General features: G+C 35.4%; 1 protein-coding gene across 1 annotated transcript in view; it reads right to left on the bottom strand.

Moving 5' to 3' along the window:
* Window positions 1-17,697, bottom strand: part of NBAS (NBAS subunit of NRZ tethering complex) — a 156,911-nt gene that overhangs the window by 11,934 nt on the left and 127,280 nt on the right. Inside the window, exons 49-50 of the mRNA XM_065730695.1 lie at window positions 11,994-12,133; window positions 4,186-4,330 (exon numbers count right to left, since the gene is read on the bottom strand). Coding sequence (XP_065586767.1) covers window positions 4,186-4,330; window positions 11,994-12,133 — 285 coding nt within the window. The remainder of the gene's footprint in view (window positions 1-4,185; window positions 4,331-11,993; window positions 12,134-17,697) is intronic.

Below are 17,697 nucleotides of genomic sequence, written 5' to 3'. Positions count from 1 at the left end.
ATAACTTATGAATCATAGGATACACAAACCGAACAAAACAGCGCTTTTGCCATACTTGGTAACTTCTTCTACCTGAAAGCCTCTCAAAGCTAAACAGAGAAACAACATCATAAGAAATAACCCATAAAAAGGCTCTCTAAGAGAACTCCAAATCATATTTTGTGATTGAGGAAGAAAAGGAAACTAAGAAAATTTTACAATGTAACTACGTACAGCACACATTTAAAGCAGCAGGTCAAGGAGATCAATGATGCAGATGTTGAATGTGTTTGCTATCTTATTGCACTGCTTTAAAACAAGGGAAATTGTATCATTTGGCAAGCAAACAATAATATTAACTTCCTTATTTTCAAAGCAATTGCATTTAACTCAGATGACGTGCCGCTGTTTAGTTTGCATCTTAGATGCTTCAAGATTATACTCTATTGCTGGTTATACATTCTAATGGGACATTTCCTGAAGCAATCTGCTTTGTTCATCACAGAGGAATAAAGGCTTCCACAGAAGAAAACACACACTTAACTGTCCAATTCATTTAGCAGATTTTGAAGCAAAAGTTTGTTACATTTTAGGTAGCTACCAGATGTATCACTTGAGGATCTTTGTGCCTTATTTTAACGTGCCTAGGGACAGCAGATATCCAGAATGTTCAAATATAATCCATAATTTCTCTTCAAGCAGAAGTACATTCCAGTGATAGATCGTCATGCTTCTTGTTACACACTTCTTTGTAAACCAGAAGAGCCTTTTATTAGCCTATTTTCCCTTTAAAAATATTGACAGGCTACAGTAAGTCACTTCTCAGTCTGTCATAAGGTAATATACTGCGCTCTTTCAGTCTTGGGAGTATTGTGTCCAGTTCTGGGCTTCCCAGTACAAAAAAGACAGGGATCTTCTTGAAAGAGTCCAACAGAGGGCCACAAAGATAATAAAAGATGTGGAACACCTATCTTATGAGGAAAGGCTGAGAGACCTGGGTTGTTCAGCCTTGAAAAATGAACACTCAGAGGGGATCTGATCCACATCCATAAATATCTAAGGAGTGGGAGGCAAAGGGACAACGCTGGACTCTTGTCAGCAGTGTGTCATCATAGGATGAAGGGAAACGGCCACAAACTGATGCACAGGAAATTCCACACAAATGTGTGTGAGATCTTCACAGTGCAGTGACGGAGCACTGGCACAGCTGCACAGAGAGGTATATCAAAACATATAATGAAAAAATAAGCAAAATTTCATACAGAAAAATGTTCCTATGGGCCCTTACAACAGTTTTCATAGTTGAGGGGATAGGACAATATCTGTGATAGGGCAAGGACTTTCCTTCCATTATTGCCATGATGGAGCAGGAACTTTTGTAGTGGATTTACAAAATAGATTTCACAGCAGTCCGCTTTTGGTCCAGAATTATTCAAGGTTTTAATAGACAGCTCGAATAGCTAGATACTGTACATAAATAGTATTATGACCAGAGATGATAAGGCAGCATTTAAACAGTACAAGTTTGCAGATGATATAAGGCTGTGGGGGTGCAGTTGACACACCTAAGGGACAGGCCATCCAGAGAGGCCTAGACTGAGTCAAACTATTGCATTCGGGTTGTGGCAACCCCCACTATTGGGGGGGGGGGATGTCCCAGCCCAAGAGACATGAAACATCAGGCTGGACAGGGCTCTGAACAAACCGATCTAGCTGTAGGTATCCCTGTTCATTGCAGGGGAGTTGGACTAGATGACCTTTAAAGGTCACTTCCAACTTCAACAATTATATGATTTTATGAAATTCAAAATTACCTCAACAAAATGATCAGAATAAACTGTGAGTGTAGAAAAAATATACAAAGTAAATTAATATATAAAAAGTAGGTATGATCAGCTAAGAATAGAAAAGAAAACCAATTGACTGAAATGTTATTCTAGGAGATAAGCATCTTATGGCCACTAGAACCTCAGCAGATTAAAAAATAAGAGACCAGATGCATTTAAGTGTTTAGGTTATCTGACACATGACCTACACATTGATAGAAAAACGTGAGATATTCTGAGGAGTCATGCTTCAACACTTAGGGTAAGAAGATCTGCCCGTTTCTAAAGAGATTAATCAAGAAATGCAGAAGTCAGATAGTCAAAACATATGCATTTCAAGCAAGAAAAACAATGCTTACTTCAATTAAAAGTAATGAAGAAAAATCTATCCACTGAATAACACAAATAAAGCCAACAAAAAACAACAAAAAAGAACCCCATATACAGAAATACAAAGATTAAAGCTACGCATCTCCCCTGAAGACATTAAAGAGAGTTCAGCTGTAAAAAAAAAAAAAAAAAAAAAAAAGCTAGGAAGACCAGCAGGAGGAAGAATAAAAGAAAAGGGAATACTTTCTGATTAACTTTGCATCTAAAGAAATGTTTTTTCTAACTTCTTAACCATGACTTAAATATTGTTTTCCATCACAACATTTGGACTTCAGAATGGAAATGCTATCCATTGTGATGAAATTCTCTGCTTTTAGAATCCTGTCACTCTTAATCAGTGTGTTTATTCAACTCTCTAATTTGCGCACTTTATCACTGTAGTTGTGCATATAAATAAATAAATCATTGAAATTTACCCACATCACTCCACCTCTTCAAACTTAAACACTACAGCTTGCATTTATAGATAACTACACAATTCAGCATTATAGTGCAACTCCTGTTGCTGTATGACATTCTAGTATTCATAGGAAATATGGTAATAAACTTCATGCCATAACTGTGTATTCATACCCATATTAGGGTTCTTCCATATCCAGTACTTCTAAAAAACTAGGCACTTCCAACTAAAGCTGCCAAACAGTATCAAAACAGTGAATAAATACATAATGGTCCTGTTACAGAATTCAAGAAAAATATCACTTCAGAAACACAACTCATTCTTGGTAAATTGATTGCTGTGAAGATAATAACCTTCACTGAGATCAGTATTCCTGGTTTGCTAAAGTGAGATAGAAAATTCTACTTTGGCAAGGTTTGACTACTCTCATGGAAAAAGATAATGAGTTTATGAGTTGTGATGAACCACTCAGCACCACACAAAAAACAGATACATACACTTACACCAGTCCTAAGGATACAGAAACCAGCCTTTCAATAAAATTTGTATTGGAATGAGTAAATTAATAAACATATGTATTGTTTCAGTTTACTGACACTTTCAGGAGTTGTGTTTTACACAGACTTTGAACTTAACTGCAGTCAGATTGTTCAAAACAAGAAAGATAGCAAATCCCAAACCATCCTATTTTAAACAGAACACACTGTTTCTGTTCTGCTTATAATCTTAACGTCAGCTTTTTTTCTATAGCAAAGGCTATGACTGTGTGAAGAAAATTACAAGATCTTAATCAATCTAGCAAAATATTCACAGGACTACTCTAAAGTTGCATGAATTTTAAAAAGCATTTCTCAAATGCATCTTCATTAATATACATTGTTTATGTACAGAATGCTTCACTAACTTTATCCTTTACAGATTCTTGTATTGAAGCATGCATGCACAGTTAAGACATAATATTATCAAAAAGTAATTGCTTGCACATAAATTTTTATCACCAACACATTTTCAAGGATTTCTCATTAAACCTTTATACAGTTATGAAAGAAAATTACTGACTCTATCACAGCTTTTCAACAGCAATGCATGAATGCATGAAATACATACATACAACCTAAGTAACGCTTAAGTCAAAGTCAGCCCCCCAAAACTGCCCATGATGTAAATCAAGTCCTGACTATCTCCAACAGTGGACAATCCACATCTCCCCTTGGCAAGCCCATATGCCAGGGTTTCTCCACTTCAGTGGAGAAAAACTTTTCCCTTTATGTAATCAGAATTTTTGATGCAACTTGTCTCTGCTGCATCACGTTCAGCCTTACAGTACCACTAAGAAGAGGTTTTCTGTCTCCTCTACATAATTCCTCTTCCATGTACTTCAGAATATTTAAGCCATGTTACTTCCCTCATGTATGTCTTTGTAAGACAGAATTATTCAAATTCTCCCAGCCTCACTGCACGCACTGTGTATCATCCACCTAATCATATTACAAGCTCTCCACTGGACTCGATCCAGTACGGCAACATCATTCTGGTACCTGGGACCTCAAAACAGGATTCATATCCAACATAGACAGTGTTAAAACTTACCTCAACAGGGAGCTTGTACTTAGTGTCGTACAAAGAACGGCAGATTCTCAAAATTTCATTTCCCATGCTGTCCTTTTCCTCAGGTGGGTATCTCTGTAGCATAACAGTAACCAGTTTCACCCACAGATTATCACCTGCATCTGATCTGCCCACAAAATGCAAACAAATTTTTAATACATATGTACAAATATACATACTTATATAGACACAGTTTTCTTCATTATTTTTATTTATTTTATTTAATTTTTTGTATCTTTGTTTTGTGAATGTTAAAGTACAATCTCAAGAAATACAAAGGAAGAAATTCTGGGACAAGTTGCTATCCTGATGCCATCCTTCTTCCAATGCAACAACGTAGTCAAAAGCATCGTAAATTATTACATTCCTGTGGAATAATATATCAGATGAAGATTAATGGAATTGGAATAGCATTGGAACAACTTTTCCTGGCACTGTCCCAGCTAATTTCCTAAGCAAAATATGAAAGGAAATCAGCAGTCCTAATTTTGTTAGCTTTGATCACATTCTAACAGCATCTGACTTCCAAGCATCAGTCTTTGTTTCTTAAGAGAGAAAAAAATCTACAAGATTCAAGTTTTACTTTTCAGGTCCAACAATTAAGAAAAAAAACCAACCCAAAAGTCTATATTTATATCAAAAGCCCATCCAAACAGAGTTAAATTACATGTCCTTTCTATTCCACATAGAACTCGGAATCATAGAATCATCTAGGTTGAAAAAGCCCTTCAAGATCAGCAAGTCCAACCATCAGCCTGACCTCCTGAGTTTGTCAACTGAACCATGTCCCTTAGTTCCACGTCCACAAATCTTTTGAATATCTCTAGGGATGGGGACTCTACCACTTTCCTGGACATCTTGTTCCAACTCTTGGTCACCCTGTCTGTGAAATTATTCCTCATTTCCAATCTAAACCTTCCCTGGCACAACTTGAAAACAGTTCCTATTATCTGCTACCTGATCAACACTCTCCTTGCAGCAATCCTCTTAGCCTCCTCCTCTCCGGAGCAAACATTATTTCACTGCTCTTTGCACATGCTCAATAAGTCAATATTCTTTTTTAATATCCTTCTGAGGTACCCAAAACTGAACACAAACTCATTCAGTATCGCTGCTACAGTCAGCTCCAAACCAAAGGCAGGCATTAGACATACCTCAATTTTCGCATGCATGCTGCCAGAGGTAACATTCACTATTAAGTTTAAATGCTGGAGAATTTCTTCACAGAGATGTTGGGCTAATTTTGTCAGTGACAGGTGTACCTGTTAGGACCAGATGTACTGACAGAAAAGAGCAGCAGACTGAAGCTTTTAAATGAAAGCATGAAGGAATGCACCCACATTGCCATTTTGCTAACGTGAATTAATTTTGTTAATCTATTTCAATACACCTCCAAAACAGACTGAATCCCTGCACAGCAGGGTAGATCGAGACTGTATGAAGTCACAGCAACACAACCACTATGTTCATTTGTGTATGAAGTTTGGAAGGCACAAAAGGTGGATTAAAAATCACCTGTCAATCTCTTATCATTAGTTATTTAACCAAGGAATTGAGATTTGTTTTTCAATTTTGTTTTGAAGAGGGAAAAAAAAAGTCACAGAAGGAACAAATCTGGCAGGTTTGTCTTACAATTCACAGAAAATTAAGATACTTGTCCAAGTAGTTCCACAAGTGGGTAGGAGCAGTAAAGTGCTCTGAAAGTGCTTCTTTTCTATGGTAGTACTTAGCAGCAATTGTTGAAAGTAACGTCATAAATATAGCAGCAAATTGAGTCTCTTAAAATAATTAGTTGCTGACACATACCAAGGAATAGGTCTGACAATTCAGGAAAGGACAACTGCTGATAGCTACTATTTCATATATATTTAAAAAAAAAAATTCCGCATGAAGCTGTCATTATATTCTAACAGAAAACCCAGACAGAGATGCTAGAAGCAGTTAACTTTGAATGCAAACTAAATGGAAGTCATTATTTTTATTCTTTCTGACAACTTAATTGAGCTTTTCCATCAGTCACAGTCACTGAACAAAATGCTGCCATGAGTCTGGCTGGAAGCGGCACATCTCCTTTCCTCCTCTTCCAACCCAAAGGGTTGAACCCAAACAAGCCAACTTATTTGACAAGCAGAACATGATGCACTTGATCTATGAACCCCAATAAGGTCAGGAGAAGAAAAAAAGTGCAACTCCATCTTTGCCACTGGCTAAATTAATAGCTCTTGCTATGTGATCCATCTCTTGCTTAAAGGCATGGAGAGTCATCGTGAATTTCCATTTTTATAGCTGCTGCCTCCAGAGTACATTAAGAAAGAATTTTCCATTAGAAACAGAAAACAGAAATCACACTTGAAAGCACAGTTAGAAATAGTTAGAAAGAACCGGAACAGTTAGAAAAGTTAGAAATAACCAGAAAGATGCATCCCATAAATATGACAAGCCTTAAGTCAAGCATCAGACATAACAGAACACTTATACAAAATTTACACGAATATAGAAATTGTTCTGACAAATAATTATACTTCCTGAAAATTTTAAATTTTCTTATAATTCCTTTGAATACTACTAATAAATAGTAGCCATTTCTACATAAAAGAAAGATTCAGTCAACAAAAATCTGACTCATACAGGTAGAATTCAGTTTTCTTTCCTGAGTGTTAACTTTGTCCAACTATAGTTAAAAAATAGAAGTTAAATCTCAGTGTGAAAATAGTAATTATTTCCCTAATATGCAATGAAGACATTACTTTTTTTTTTTTTTTTCACCAAACCAAAAATGCCTTTAGAGGGAAACTTTCCATTAAGTTAAAAAAAAAAAAAAAAAGTGCACTAAGTTACTGATTCCCCTGAAATCAGGTCTTTTTTTGGTTTCTTATTAATATTTAAAACTAAGATAAAAAATTGTTTTGGAATGTAGGTACTCCAAGGGCCCAGGCAGAGCTTCAACTACTGTTACGCTTCACTTTTCTTTTTTTTTTTTAATTTTTTTTTTTGCAAGACACTACAAAGTGCTTAAAATGAGTTCTGAATATGAGATGCTGAGACCGTAAAGCATGTATGCATAGCATGAGTGTAAATATCAATATTTTAACACACCTCCACTGGTTCTTCAGTCATCATGGCACAATACGATACGATAAGAACTATATATATAGATGAAAAGTATTCTTCTGTTAATGACAGACTGTTCTTTCTCAGAGAAGACATTTTCCTTAGAAAAAAATCGAAAATGCTACTAAAACACCCAAACTTCAGTTCTTTTACTTCTCCATCCTTCTGAGCCCTTATAAAGCCTGTTTTATTTTTCAGATTTTTATTCAATTATACTTCCTGTTCACTGAAACCAAAATGTTAAGAATTCTGTTGACTCAGAGATAAAATACCCCTGTTCATACACATATCATTATATCTCCAATAAACTACCAGCAACAATGGCCTTCTGATACAGAAAAGGAACAAACAGGTAAGATCAAAAAACTATTCTAATATGTAGAGCTAAACAGCTGGCATAATTGCTTTCAGTTCCCTTCTCTGCTTAACAATTTCTTAATACAACTCGATTTAAAAAATGGGATTGCTGAAAGACCCATTCATTCATTTAAAAGATCCTGTTTTACTCCACCTGAGCAACCAAGGTTTGTTTTTCAGAAACCCAGGTGCAGAAACACAAAAAAAAGAAAATAAAAACTATGCTGGTAAAGATACTTGAATACTATTGACATGAAATATGCTATAGACTAAAGAGAGAAGTACGAGTAATACAAGATGAAAAGACACCAGAGAAGAGCAGAGATTGCTGGAAGTCTTGCCAAAGAGGCAGGCATAACTACATGATAATGATTGTCACTTACAACAGAGGGAAAGAAAGTTCAAATGAAGGCAGAAAGCAGCAAAGGCTTTGTTGTCGCTATAGTTATTGCTTCGTTTTGCTTATTTCATTTTTCGATCACTGGTGGGCCTCATAACTACAACACAGCCTCTGATTCTCAGCTGGCATGAATTATTCCAGCATTTATGAGGTAAAATAATTAAAATTAATAAAATTCAAAATAATTAAACTGAAATGTAAATTATTCCCAGTAGAGTATAAAAGGAGACAGTTACAAAGATCTATCTACTTGACAAGAGCTTATAAAATGATTACTCTCTCATACCGAAGGATATGAGATATATACTTTAAAAAAGTGTTGTGTCTGACTTCTTAAAACCAATCAAACTTGAGGTGGCAGGACTGAGGGTAGCATGGGAACACAACATCATTTCTGGAGCATTATTAACCGTTAAGGTTTTCAGTTCTCTCAAATTCATTTTGATGACAGCACACCCATTATAAAAGACAAACTTCAGTACAATTATGTTTCCATATACCAAATATATTATTACTGTGGAAAAAACACATTTTATAATTTAAAAAAAAATTGCAGATTAAATTTAAATTTAAGCTTAGGTTAAATCCTTGTAATGTGTTTAATGTTTATCCATTAAACATGATAAACACACGAACTTCCCAAAGTACGTACGAAACTCCAAAACATACTTAACTGAGCCTACAGAACTAAGCGGAGTTAAAAATGATATTTACTTATAGCTTTGATTATGCTGACTGCTATTAAAACATCATTAATGTTTTTTTTCAAGCACTAGTACTGAGCTAGAAAAAAGGACTTTTAAGTCACAGTACATATTCCTGCTGATACAGGATTTACAAAGCACAGTCTTATTGGTAGAAACAAAAGAGATTATGAGAGGAAAGCAATGGGAACACAAAAACAGAGACCCCATGGGAAAACAAAATGTTCAATCTTTGACTCATTTTTTTCTATTGGGAAAAATTTTAGCAGGAGAAAGAAAACTGAACAACCACTGAATTATCAGAAAACAATGACATAAAGAATAAAGAAAGTAGAGATACAACATTCCTACTGAAAAAAAAAAAAAGAAAGAGAACAAAATTGAAAATAGGGAGTGGGCAAGAGAACTGAATCAGTCACTTTTTAAACATGCACCCTCAATTTTCTTCTATGCAAGCAAAACACAGCTAATGCAATGAACAGAACAGATTGCAAGGTCTTTCCCATCCTTCAAGCAAGCAGAATGAAATAATGAAACAATAGTTGTAACCACACCCTGCACACTCACCTTTAAAAAAAATAAATTTGTTCCCCATAGTATTAACAGTATTGCTTGCTCACTAATCAAATTTCTTTTAATTTTTGGTTGTCTGGAGTTTCAGGCAAACTCAAGGAAATATAGAAAATCTGAACTAGTCTTTCTTTTCTTGTAAGTAGCGAATGCGGTTTTAGTGCTGAGCCCAGGAAAACTTGTAATTTCTGCACATAAATCACATTATGGAATCATGAGACAAAGGTTCTCCATGAGATGGCTACTACACTACTACTAGTGGCTACTACCAGTGGCTACTACCAGTGAAAGAGAAGGGGACAACTTCTCCTGAAGGGTTTCAAGTGCTCCTGGTAAAGCCAAGCAGTTAAGACACTGGAGTTTTAGTGATAAAAAATTACATCAAAGGTAAAAATAAAAATGAAAATCTAATTGCAGCACAAACTTTGCAGTTTGTACCTCAAAACTGCTGAGACATAGACTGATCAGCCTTGCATTGATACCCAGCAAGGAGATACCGGGGAAGGAGATGAAGAACATCTCAGAAGTATTTCCAATCATACGAAGGACACAAAGATGAGTGAGATTAGTCAGCATTAATTTAAAAAGGGTCAGTCATGCCCGAACAACCTGATAGCCTTCTACAATTAAGTGGCTGGTTTGGTGGATGACAGTTGACATTAAACTCCTGTGTTTATCAGTGTTTCAATACAGTCAACCATATCTTCATGGGCAAACTGATGAAGCATGGGCTAGATAAGTAGACAGTGAAGCAGACTCAAAATCTGGTTGTTAAGAGTGGCACAAGTCCTTTTTGGAGACAAGTGACCAGCAGTGCATCACAGAGATTAGTACTGGGTCCAGAATTCAAACTTCTTAGTGAAAGGTCACAATGGTAATGGAACAGAGTGGACCCTTGGCAAGTTTGTCCTAGAGATTTTCAAGACTAAAAAAGCAGTGGCCATAGGCAGCCTGCTCTAGCTGACCTTGCTTTGAGCAGAGGAGGAACTTTCAGGGATCCCTTCTGAACTCAACTGTTTTTAACAGCATGACAATCAAAGAATCACAGACACATTAGTTAACAAGCTTATTTTCCCTGTTCTCTTATACAAATTTGTATTTGTACAAAACTGTGACTAAATGTGTAAGAGCTACAATAACTACTTAAATCCCTAAATAGCTTATAATACATTTGTTCTTAATATTTTGTACCAGTGTTCAGACTTAACAGATCTTGGCACTAAGACGTATCCCCAACCTCTAAAACTTAATGCACTATTAGCTGCGAATACAAATAATATTTAATCATTAGTTTGTTTCCTCTTTTCCACTTGACAGAGAGCCTGAAGGAACAGTACACCAATTGGGAGATAAATGTAAATATTTTTTTAAATTTTTTCTTAGTAGATAAGAACATCTATTTATAAAAGTTCTCCTTTTACAAACCTTCAACTTTTCACTACTGAACATAGTTTGACTGATCCTATATATTGGGAGGCATCAAAATTTTCAGATACAATTAAAACAAAACAAAGAAGGAAAGTTGGGCCATGATTTTGTGACAGATATGCAGGAGTCCTAGTAATTCTTAATGCAAGGAAGAGACATTTTAGCTCATAAAACTGTCATAAATGATTTATCAAAGGCATCCATAAATTGCAAACAAAATTCAGGCTAGAAGGTAAGTAACCTTGCCAGATTTGTTTCTAATGGACCAGTTCTCTCCAAATACAGAGAATTACCACTGAAAAGCAGGTAAGTCTGAACTTTTCTGACAAATCAGTATATATAAAGGCTTTGAGGAGTGTAGTAGCCACACTGAAACAGGATGTGATTGATGCCCCAAAGTTATTCAAAGAAAGAGATTTATTTAAAATCTCTAATCTAACTATGGCCAGGTGAAACATGGCACATTATGCTGACTAGACAGAAAGTATTCTAGCATTATTGCTGTCCCTGAAAGATATATGTGACTATTGCCTCTACGTCTTAACATAGGAACATGCAAATTCTTGTATCTTAGAAGTCGGCATCAATTATAAAAAGGAGCAGCAAAAATTACATTTTAGATGTTTCAAATGAACTTTTTTAATAAATACCCATTCTGATAGGTGCAATGATGAAATTTCAAATAATTATCACTTGAATTGGGTTTGTATCTCCCCGCTATGTCTGCCCTAGTATAAATTCCTTACTTACGGATATTTTTTTCAGAGATAAAAAAGTAACATAACAAATAAAGAGAGAAGGTAGTACTGCTTGGTATCACTATTCTCACAGACATTCTGCAGCCTGTCAGATCTGAACATTAGCTTTCAAAACTTTTCTGGAGTGCATAACTTTGAGGAGAAGAAAAATTCTGAACTTCCTGGTTTTTTTTCATGGATTTTTAATGTATTGCCAAAAGTAACATGTATGTATCTAAGTTCAAGCACTTGAAGAAGTCTCCAGTGCAATAGTTGAGGCAATAAAATTATTCTTTTTCCACTAAGATGCATACTTACACTTTCCACTAGAAACTAGTTAAATTCTGCTTTAAATAAACCATCAATTTTTCCCAAAAATGATATTTCAAAGGGTCATACTACTCTTCACCATTTTTTAATTCTCTGACTGAAAGCTAACAAGCAACAAAATTTAGGACTTCTTTTGTTTGAAGAAATGCTCACCTGCTGCTCATTCCCATAGGTGGCCAAGCTTGAAGGAGTAAAACCAAGTGTTCAAACTCAGACGGTCTGTGACTAGATTCCAAAAGTCTCAGGAAGAGATCACACCTATTTTCTTCACTTTCAATATCTGCTATCTCTACCTGAAAAACATTTTAAAAATCAATGTTTCTAAAGCAATGAGCTATCTGTGAAGAACATCAACATTGTAAAGCAATGAAGGAACACAGCCTGCAAAGGCTTTATAGAAATCCATTTTTCTCACCTCTCATTTTCAGTAACATGCAAGTAATACAGGAAAGCAAATAACAAGACACAATTTAGGCACACATTCTTAAAATCATACCTCTAAAACAGATTCATTGATTAGCTCTCAGAGTCTTACATCTCTGTAAAAAAAATTCTTTAAATTTAAATTCCTTTCTCTCTATATATATGCATAGTTTTCTGTAATGTGCATGTCCAGTACTTCTGTAATATATATTACTCTCACTTATTTGTGAGAATTCAATGGTTTTATTTGAGTTTGCATCATCTATTCTCTAGTCTCAGAAGAAGGAGTATAGGAAGATTAATTTAAATTGATTTTCCCAATGAAGAACTTTTGCTGAGAAGCACTGAGAAACTCATCTGTATAGATATTTTAGCTTAAGAAAGACGAAAACTCCATCATCCAGCCTCCAGACAACTCTCTCATCTCAGGAAAAGTGTCCATCTACACTCAAAATATGCAGCTGCTGTCAGAATTCTCTTCAGCTGATAACAGGTTCTATTACAGATAATTACTGCCTGTAGTTTGCACGATATAAAAAAAATGTGCAGGTTTAAAGGTCTTGGTGTTGAAGAAAGGTTTCTGTAAATGAGAACCAACTTGCTACTAAATGAGAAGCAGGTTATATTTCAAAGTTTGGATACCACACCTTTGTGGCTTTCACAAATGGAATAGCTATTGTCTGCCTGACACACAGAAGTTCTTATAGTTTGTTTCAGTAAGAAGGTCGCTTTCTTTCTGCTAATAATACATTCTAACTCTGATTTTTTCTTCCCAACTTAGAAAACTTACAGGACATGAACCACTTCAGTTTTATCTTATAATTCAGCTGAAGAAACATAGCATTAAATGTTAAAATTTTTGTTTTAGCCCAAGTATTTCTAAGACTTCAAACACGGGTGAAGTTTCCTTTAGTTCTACAGCTACTTTAAAAGATTAAAGTTTTTATCCCCATCTTCTCAAAGTGTCTCTGATATATCAAGGACAAGGTTTTTCAAAAGAAGTTGGAAAACAAAGATTACTGATGCATTTATTGAGTTGCCTACATAAACTTATGACTTTAAAATATTTAGCATTGAAAACTTCTCTCTCCAGGGTATGTCTGAAAGTACTGCATACTAAAATGTTTTAGACAGCAGACATACGTTACCCAATTATAGTATCCCTAAGTTCCATTTATACTTCCTCAGCTGAAACATGACTATATTCCATATTTAAATCACAAGGCTGAAAAGAAAAGGGAGAACAGGAAATAATAAAAGAGACGAAAGACATCCCAATTTTAATGGGTCAAAAATTATTAGCAAATTACTTACTAACTAGACAACAGAATCTTTCACTTGGCTTCATCTGTCTTCAAATTTATTTTTCAGACAAGCAGCTCTAAGTCTAATCTAAGGATTACTGATGGTCCACTATATTTTAGGATATTGAGCAAGTAGCATGTTACTTCAGAACATAGACAATGTGAAATCTCTACAATGACAGACACAAGAATGAAAAAAAATGGCACAGAAAGTATCAGTATTAAAAGATGAGACGAACTGCCAGAAACAGAGTCATTGGCAGCAGAGAGTAGATCATAGTGGATTGCATATCCTATTCAACATGAACTGAATTCCCATAATTTGGCATAATACTGCACCTTTATGGACCCGTTTAGATGAATTCAGGAAAAATGTAACATTAAAATGTAGTGCTTTGGACAGCTGGATCCTTGCAACATAACTGCTTTTAACAACACATATTAATGTGATCAAAGAAATTAGAAAAACTCATTTCTCAAACATGGTGTGCACTTACACTTTTCCTACACTGGCTTCTTTAGAGGCACCTACGTTTCTCACTTAAAGTAATAAAACCTGAAACACTGTTCACTTTAAGAAAGAACTACTCATAATTCACTTTTCAGAAGATGTTTTAAATGTGCACCACTTCCATTTACTGTGAAACAGGTGAGATTTAGAAGGCAGCAACAAAGAGAGCAGCAAGTGTGTGTGCTTAAAGACTGAATGTGATCTAGAATTCAGCACTGAGGATAAAGAAAATGCAAGGTTAATGAAAGAGTAAAAATGTAAGTACTGAAGGACAGATGACAAGTGTGCTTACCTTCAAACAACAAAAAAGACTTCTTCAAGATATCTTGTGCTTCTGGTACACATATTAGTCACTCCTATACTCCACATACATCTGCATGACTTCACTCACTTGACAAAGTGATTACTAATAAATATATATACTTGTAAAAGATAAGCTAGAAGTCAGGTGTAAATCTACGTTTTGACATCAAGAGTACATGAGCATTTGCAACAATTTCATACAGTCCAATATATAAGGAATACTTTCAAAAAGTATTCCTTAATTGAAAACATCATCAAATACTTGCTAATTCTGCAATGACTGTATTCACATTTCACATTACATGTGAATTGTACCTTCTCTAAAGCAGCTGTATTTAATTTCTGCAGAAGCCTTTACAATCTAGATAACTTAAATCTATATGATCTGCCCACCAGAATGGCTAGAAACATCCTAGTAAGCAAGAGATCAACACTACATACCAGAAACACAGAAAACAATAAAACATTAAAGCACAGATATCATCTGCTATAAAGTCAATCAAGGCATTTCCCCTAAATATTTTCCATATAGCTTTCAACTTTGAACGACAGGATACATTAACCAGTCTCTATTTCTTTCCTTATGGTTTTCCAGAAATAAAAATAACAATCAAACCACAAAAATATACAGTTTCTTGCTACAAGAAAACAACATTTTGAAGCACTGCACTGAAATGAGCGTTGACTTTTTTACATGAATAATTATATAAAAATAAACATATATGGGGCTGCTCTGAAAGCAATGCCTCCTATTTTATTAAGTTGATGGATGTTGGTGGTATGGCAACAGAGGTAGAACCTTCTCATCAATAATCCATTACATTTTGTTGCCAGGCAGAGGGGCGGTCTAGCATCATGGTGTCTGACATGGAAGTATAGATGAAGCAAAGCTGTGCCACTGAATTCCTCCATGCAGAAAAAAAATGGCACCCACTGACATTCATCAATGCTTGCTGAACACTTACTGAGATCAAGCAGGGGATGTGAGCACAGTGAGGTGATGGGTGGTGAGTTTCAGCAGTGATAACAGAATCAGTGGTCACCTCCACTGGTGTCGATTCTTACAAGTGAGACACGTGGGCTCTTGATGGTCACTGGCAAAAACTCATAGCTAATGGAGATGACTGTGCTGAAAAATGGTATTATGTAGCTGAAAATCTGCTCTACTAAATAGTGCTACTGTGCTATTTGTACCTGCTGTAGTTTCCACAGAAATAAACAGGAGGTACTACTTTTGGAGCAAGCTATGTATATACACAGGCACAACAGAGGAACAGAGGAAGCAGTCACTTATACAACCGAGAGAGCATGCTCTGTGTTAAAAGACAGAAATTTCATCTTAAAAGAGCAAGAGCTTGCTGAAATGAAGTTGCCAAGGTTACAGTTAAGCCTGTCACCTTGTAATAACACAGCAAAACAGTAGATATTAAAAATTCCATTTAAACTGGAATTTTCTCTTTTCAGTGATTCTGAATGAGCAATTCAGATGACTCTAGAGCCTGTAACAGAACAACACACTGCATTTCTAGCAGTACAGTCATTTTCAAAACCACGGTAATAGTATACTATAAAACCTATCCCCCGACTTTTCAATTAAAAAAAATCTACAACATTCAAAGGTTACATACAGATAACCTACAATGAAAGGCTCAGGCCCCTTGTAATACAGGGGCCTGGAAAGAAGAATCTGTCACTAAACAGATTAATGACATCTACAGCAAGGTAGCAAAGAGCACACTTGAAATTCAGATAATCCATAAAGAATATAAAAAAGAAATGAGTGGAAAAGGAGGCAGGGCTTTCAGGTTTAAGAACAGATTTTTCCATTACTACACCTTGACTCCCCCCAGTTTTGTGCCTTCTCTTTGGCAAAATAACACAGCCAGGTTTATGTTTTAAAAAGCTGCACAAATATTCTCCACAAAGGGAAAGTCAATTAGGGGTATTAATTTTATAAACAATGCTTGTGATACCTTATAAAAAGAAATACAGATTAAATAAAATTGAGCCTTATGTTAAACGATTAACATAGAGACTCTTACTATTAACAAGGGACTACATATGCTTAAAATCAAGAAAACAAACATCTGCACAATGCTAATATTTCTTAAAAAAACAACAAATAAACAACAACAAAAAACAGAAAAACAGGAAATTAAAGGAAAATTCAGGCTATCCAAACAACACACAATATGCAACCATTGCTTAGAACTGCACTAGATCCTACCAGACCAACTTTTCACAAGGTAATATAGTGATAGGACAAGAAGGAGTGGTTTTAAACTAAAAGAGAAGAGATTGAGATTAGCTGTTAGGAGGAAATTCTTTACTCAGAAAGTGGTGAGGCTGCCCAAAGGCAAGCTGCCCAATGAACCTGTTAATGATCCGTACCAGGAAGTGTACAAGACCTGGCTGGATGGGCCCTGGGCAGTCTGACCTAGTGGCTTATAACCATGCCCATGGAAGGGGGTTGGTACTGGTTGCTCTTTAATGTCCCTTTCAACCCAAGATTATTCTATGATTCTATTATTTTTTGAATCTCCGAGCATACTCACACAATACACCACATGAAGCTTTAGTCATTAAAACCACTATTTTTTGTCACGTGGTTATACTCTTACTATGAATAGCAGATTCATGAGATTTGAGATAGTGTATGCACAATCATCCATTCTCCCACAGGGAAAGTCTTACTCTAACTTAGTCTGCAAACTTTAAGAAAGCACTTCACAATGATTATATCTATCTGTCTATATCTGTATCTATCAATCTATATGTAATTTCTGCTGGATTCCAGTTATTTATCAGAGCTGGCCATGATATCTTAGCTCTGAAATCACCTTGCTACTAGGACATTTTATAAGAGAAGCTTCATACAAGCTTTTAAACCACTTTTTTTAATACATAAAATGTGAAGTATATTGGTATGAGTGCTTTTACTGCTAAAAAAAATAATAGTAACAAAAAAAGTGGATTTTGATTGTTGGGGTACTTGTCTCTTCTTCAGTAGACAACCTGGCAAAAACATACTCTTTATCTGACTTCAGGCATACTGAGTAATCCTGGAATGCACATTTCTTATATCCAGTACTGGAAAGAAAAAGAATATGAACTTAAAATACCTCCTCTAAATACGTTGCAGGATTCTGCCTGAGGAAATTCTTTCTCAGACTCATCTAGCTTTCTTTCTTCCCTTACAGATTCAATGTATCAGATGTTCAACATGTTGAAACTTTTGCCCCTTTCAACGCCAGAAGTTCTGCTTCATCAGTTTCCAAAGATTTATAATTGCTTTGTAGAGATTCATTGTGCGTGA

Source organism: Cyrtonyx montezumae, unplaced genomic scaffold, assembly GCF_038088225.1.
Source record: "Cyrtonyx montezumae isolate F1298 unplaced genomic scaffold, pur_monq_1.0 scaffold_13, whole genome shotgun sequence".
Taxonomy (NCBI): Eukaryota; Metazoa; Chordata; class Aves; order Galliformes; family Odontophoridae; genus Cyrtonyx; species Cyrtonyx montezumae.
The sequence above is the reverse complement of the archived record's forward strand: the minus strand, read 5'-3'. Positions and strand labels throughout refer to the sequence as shown.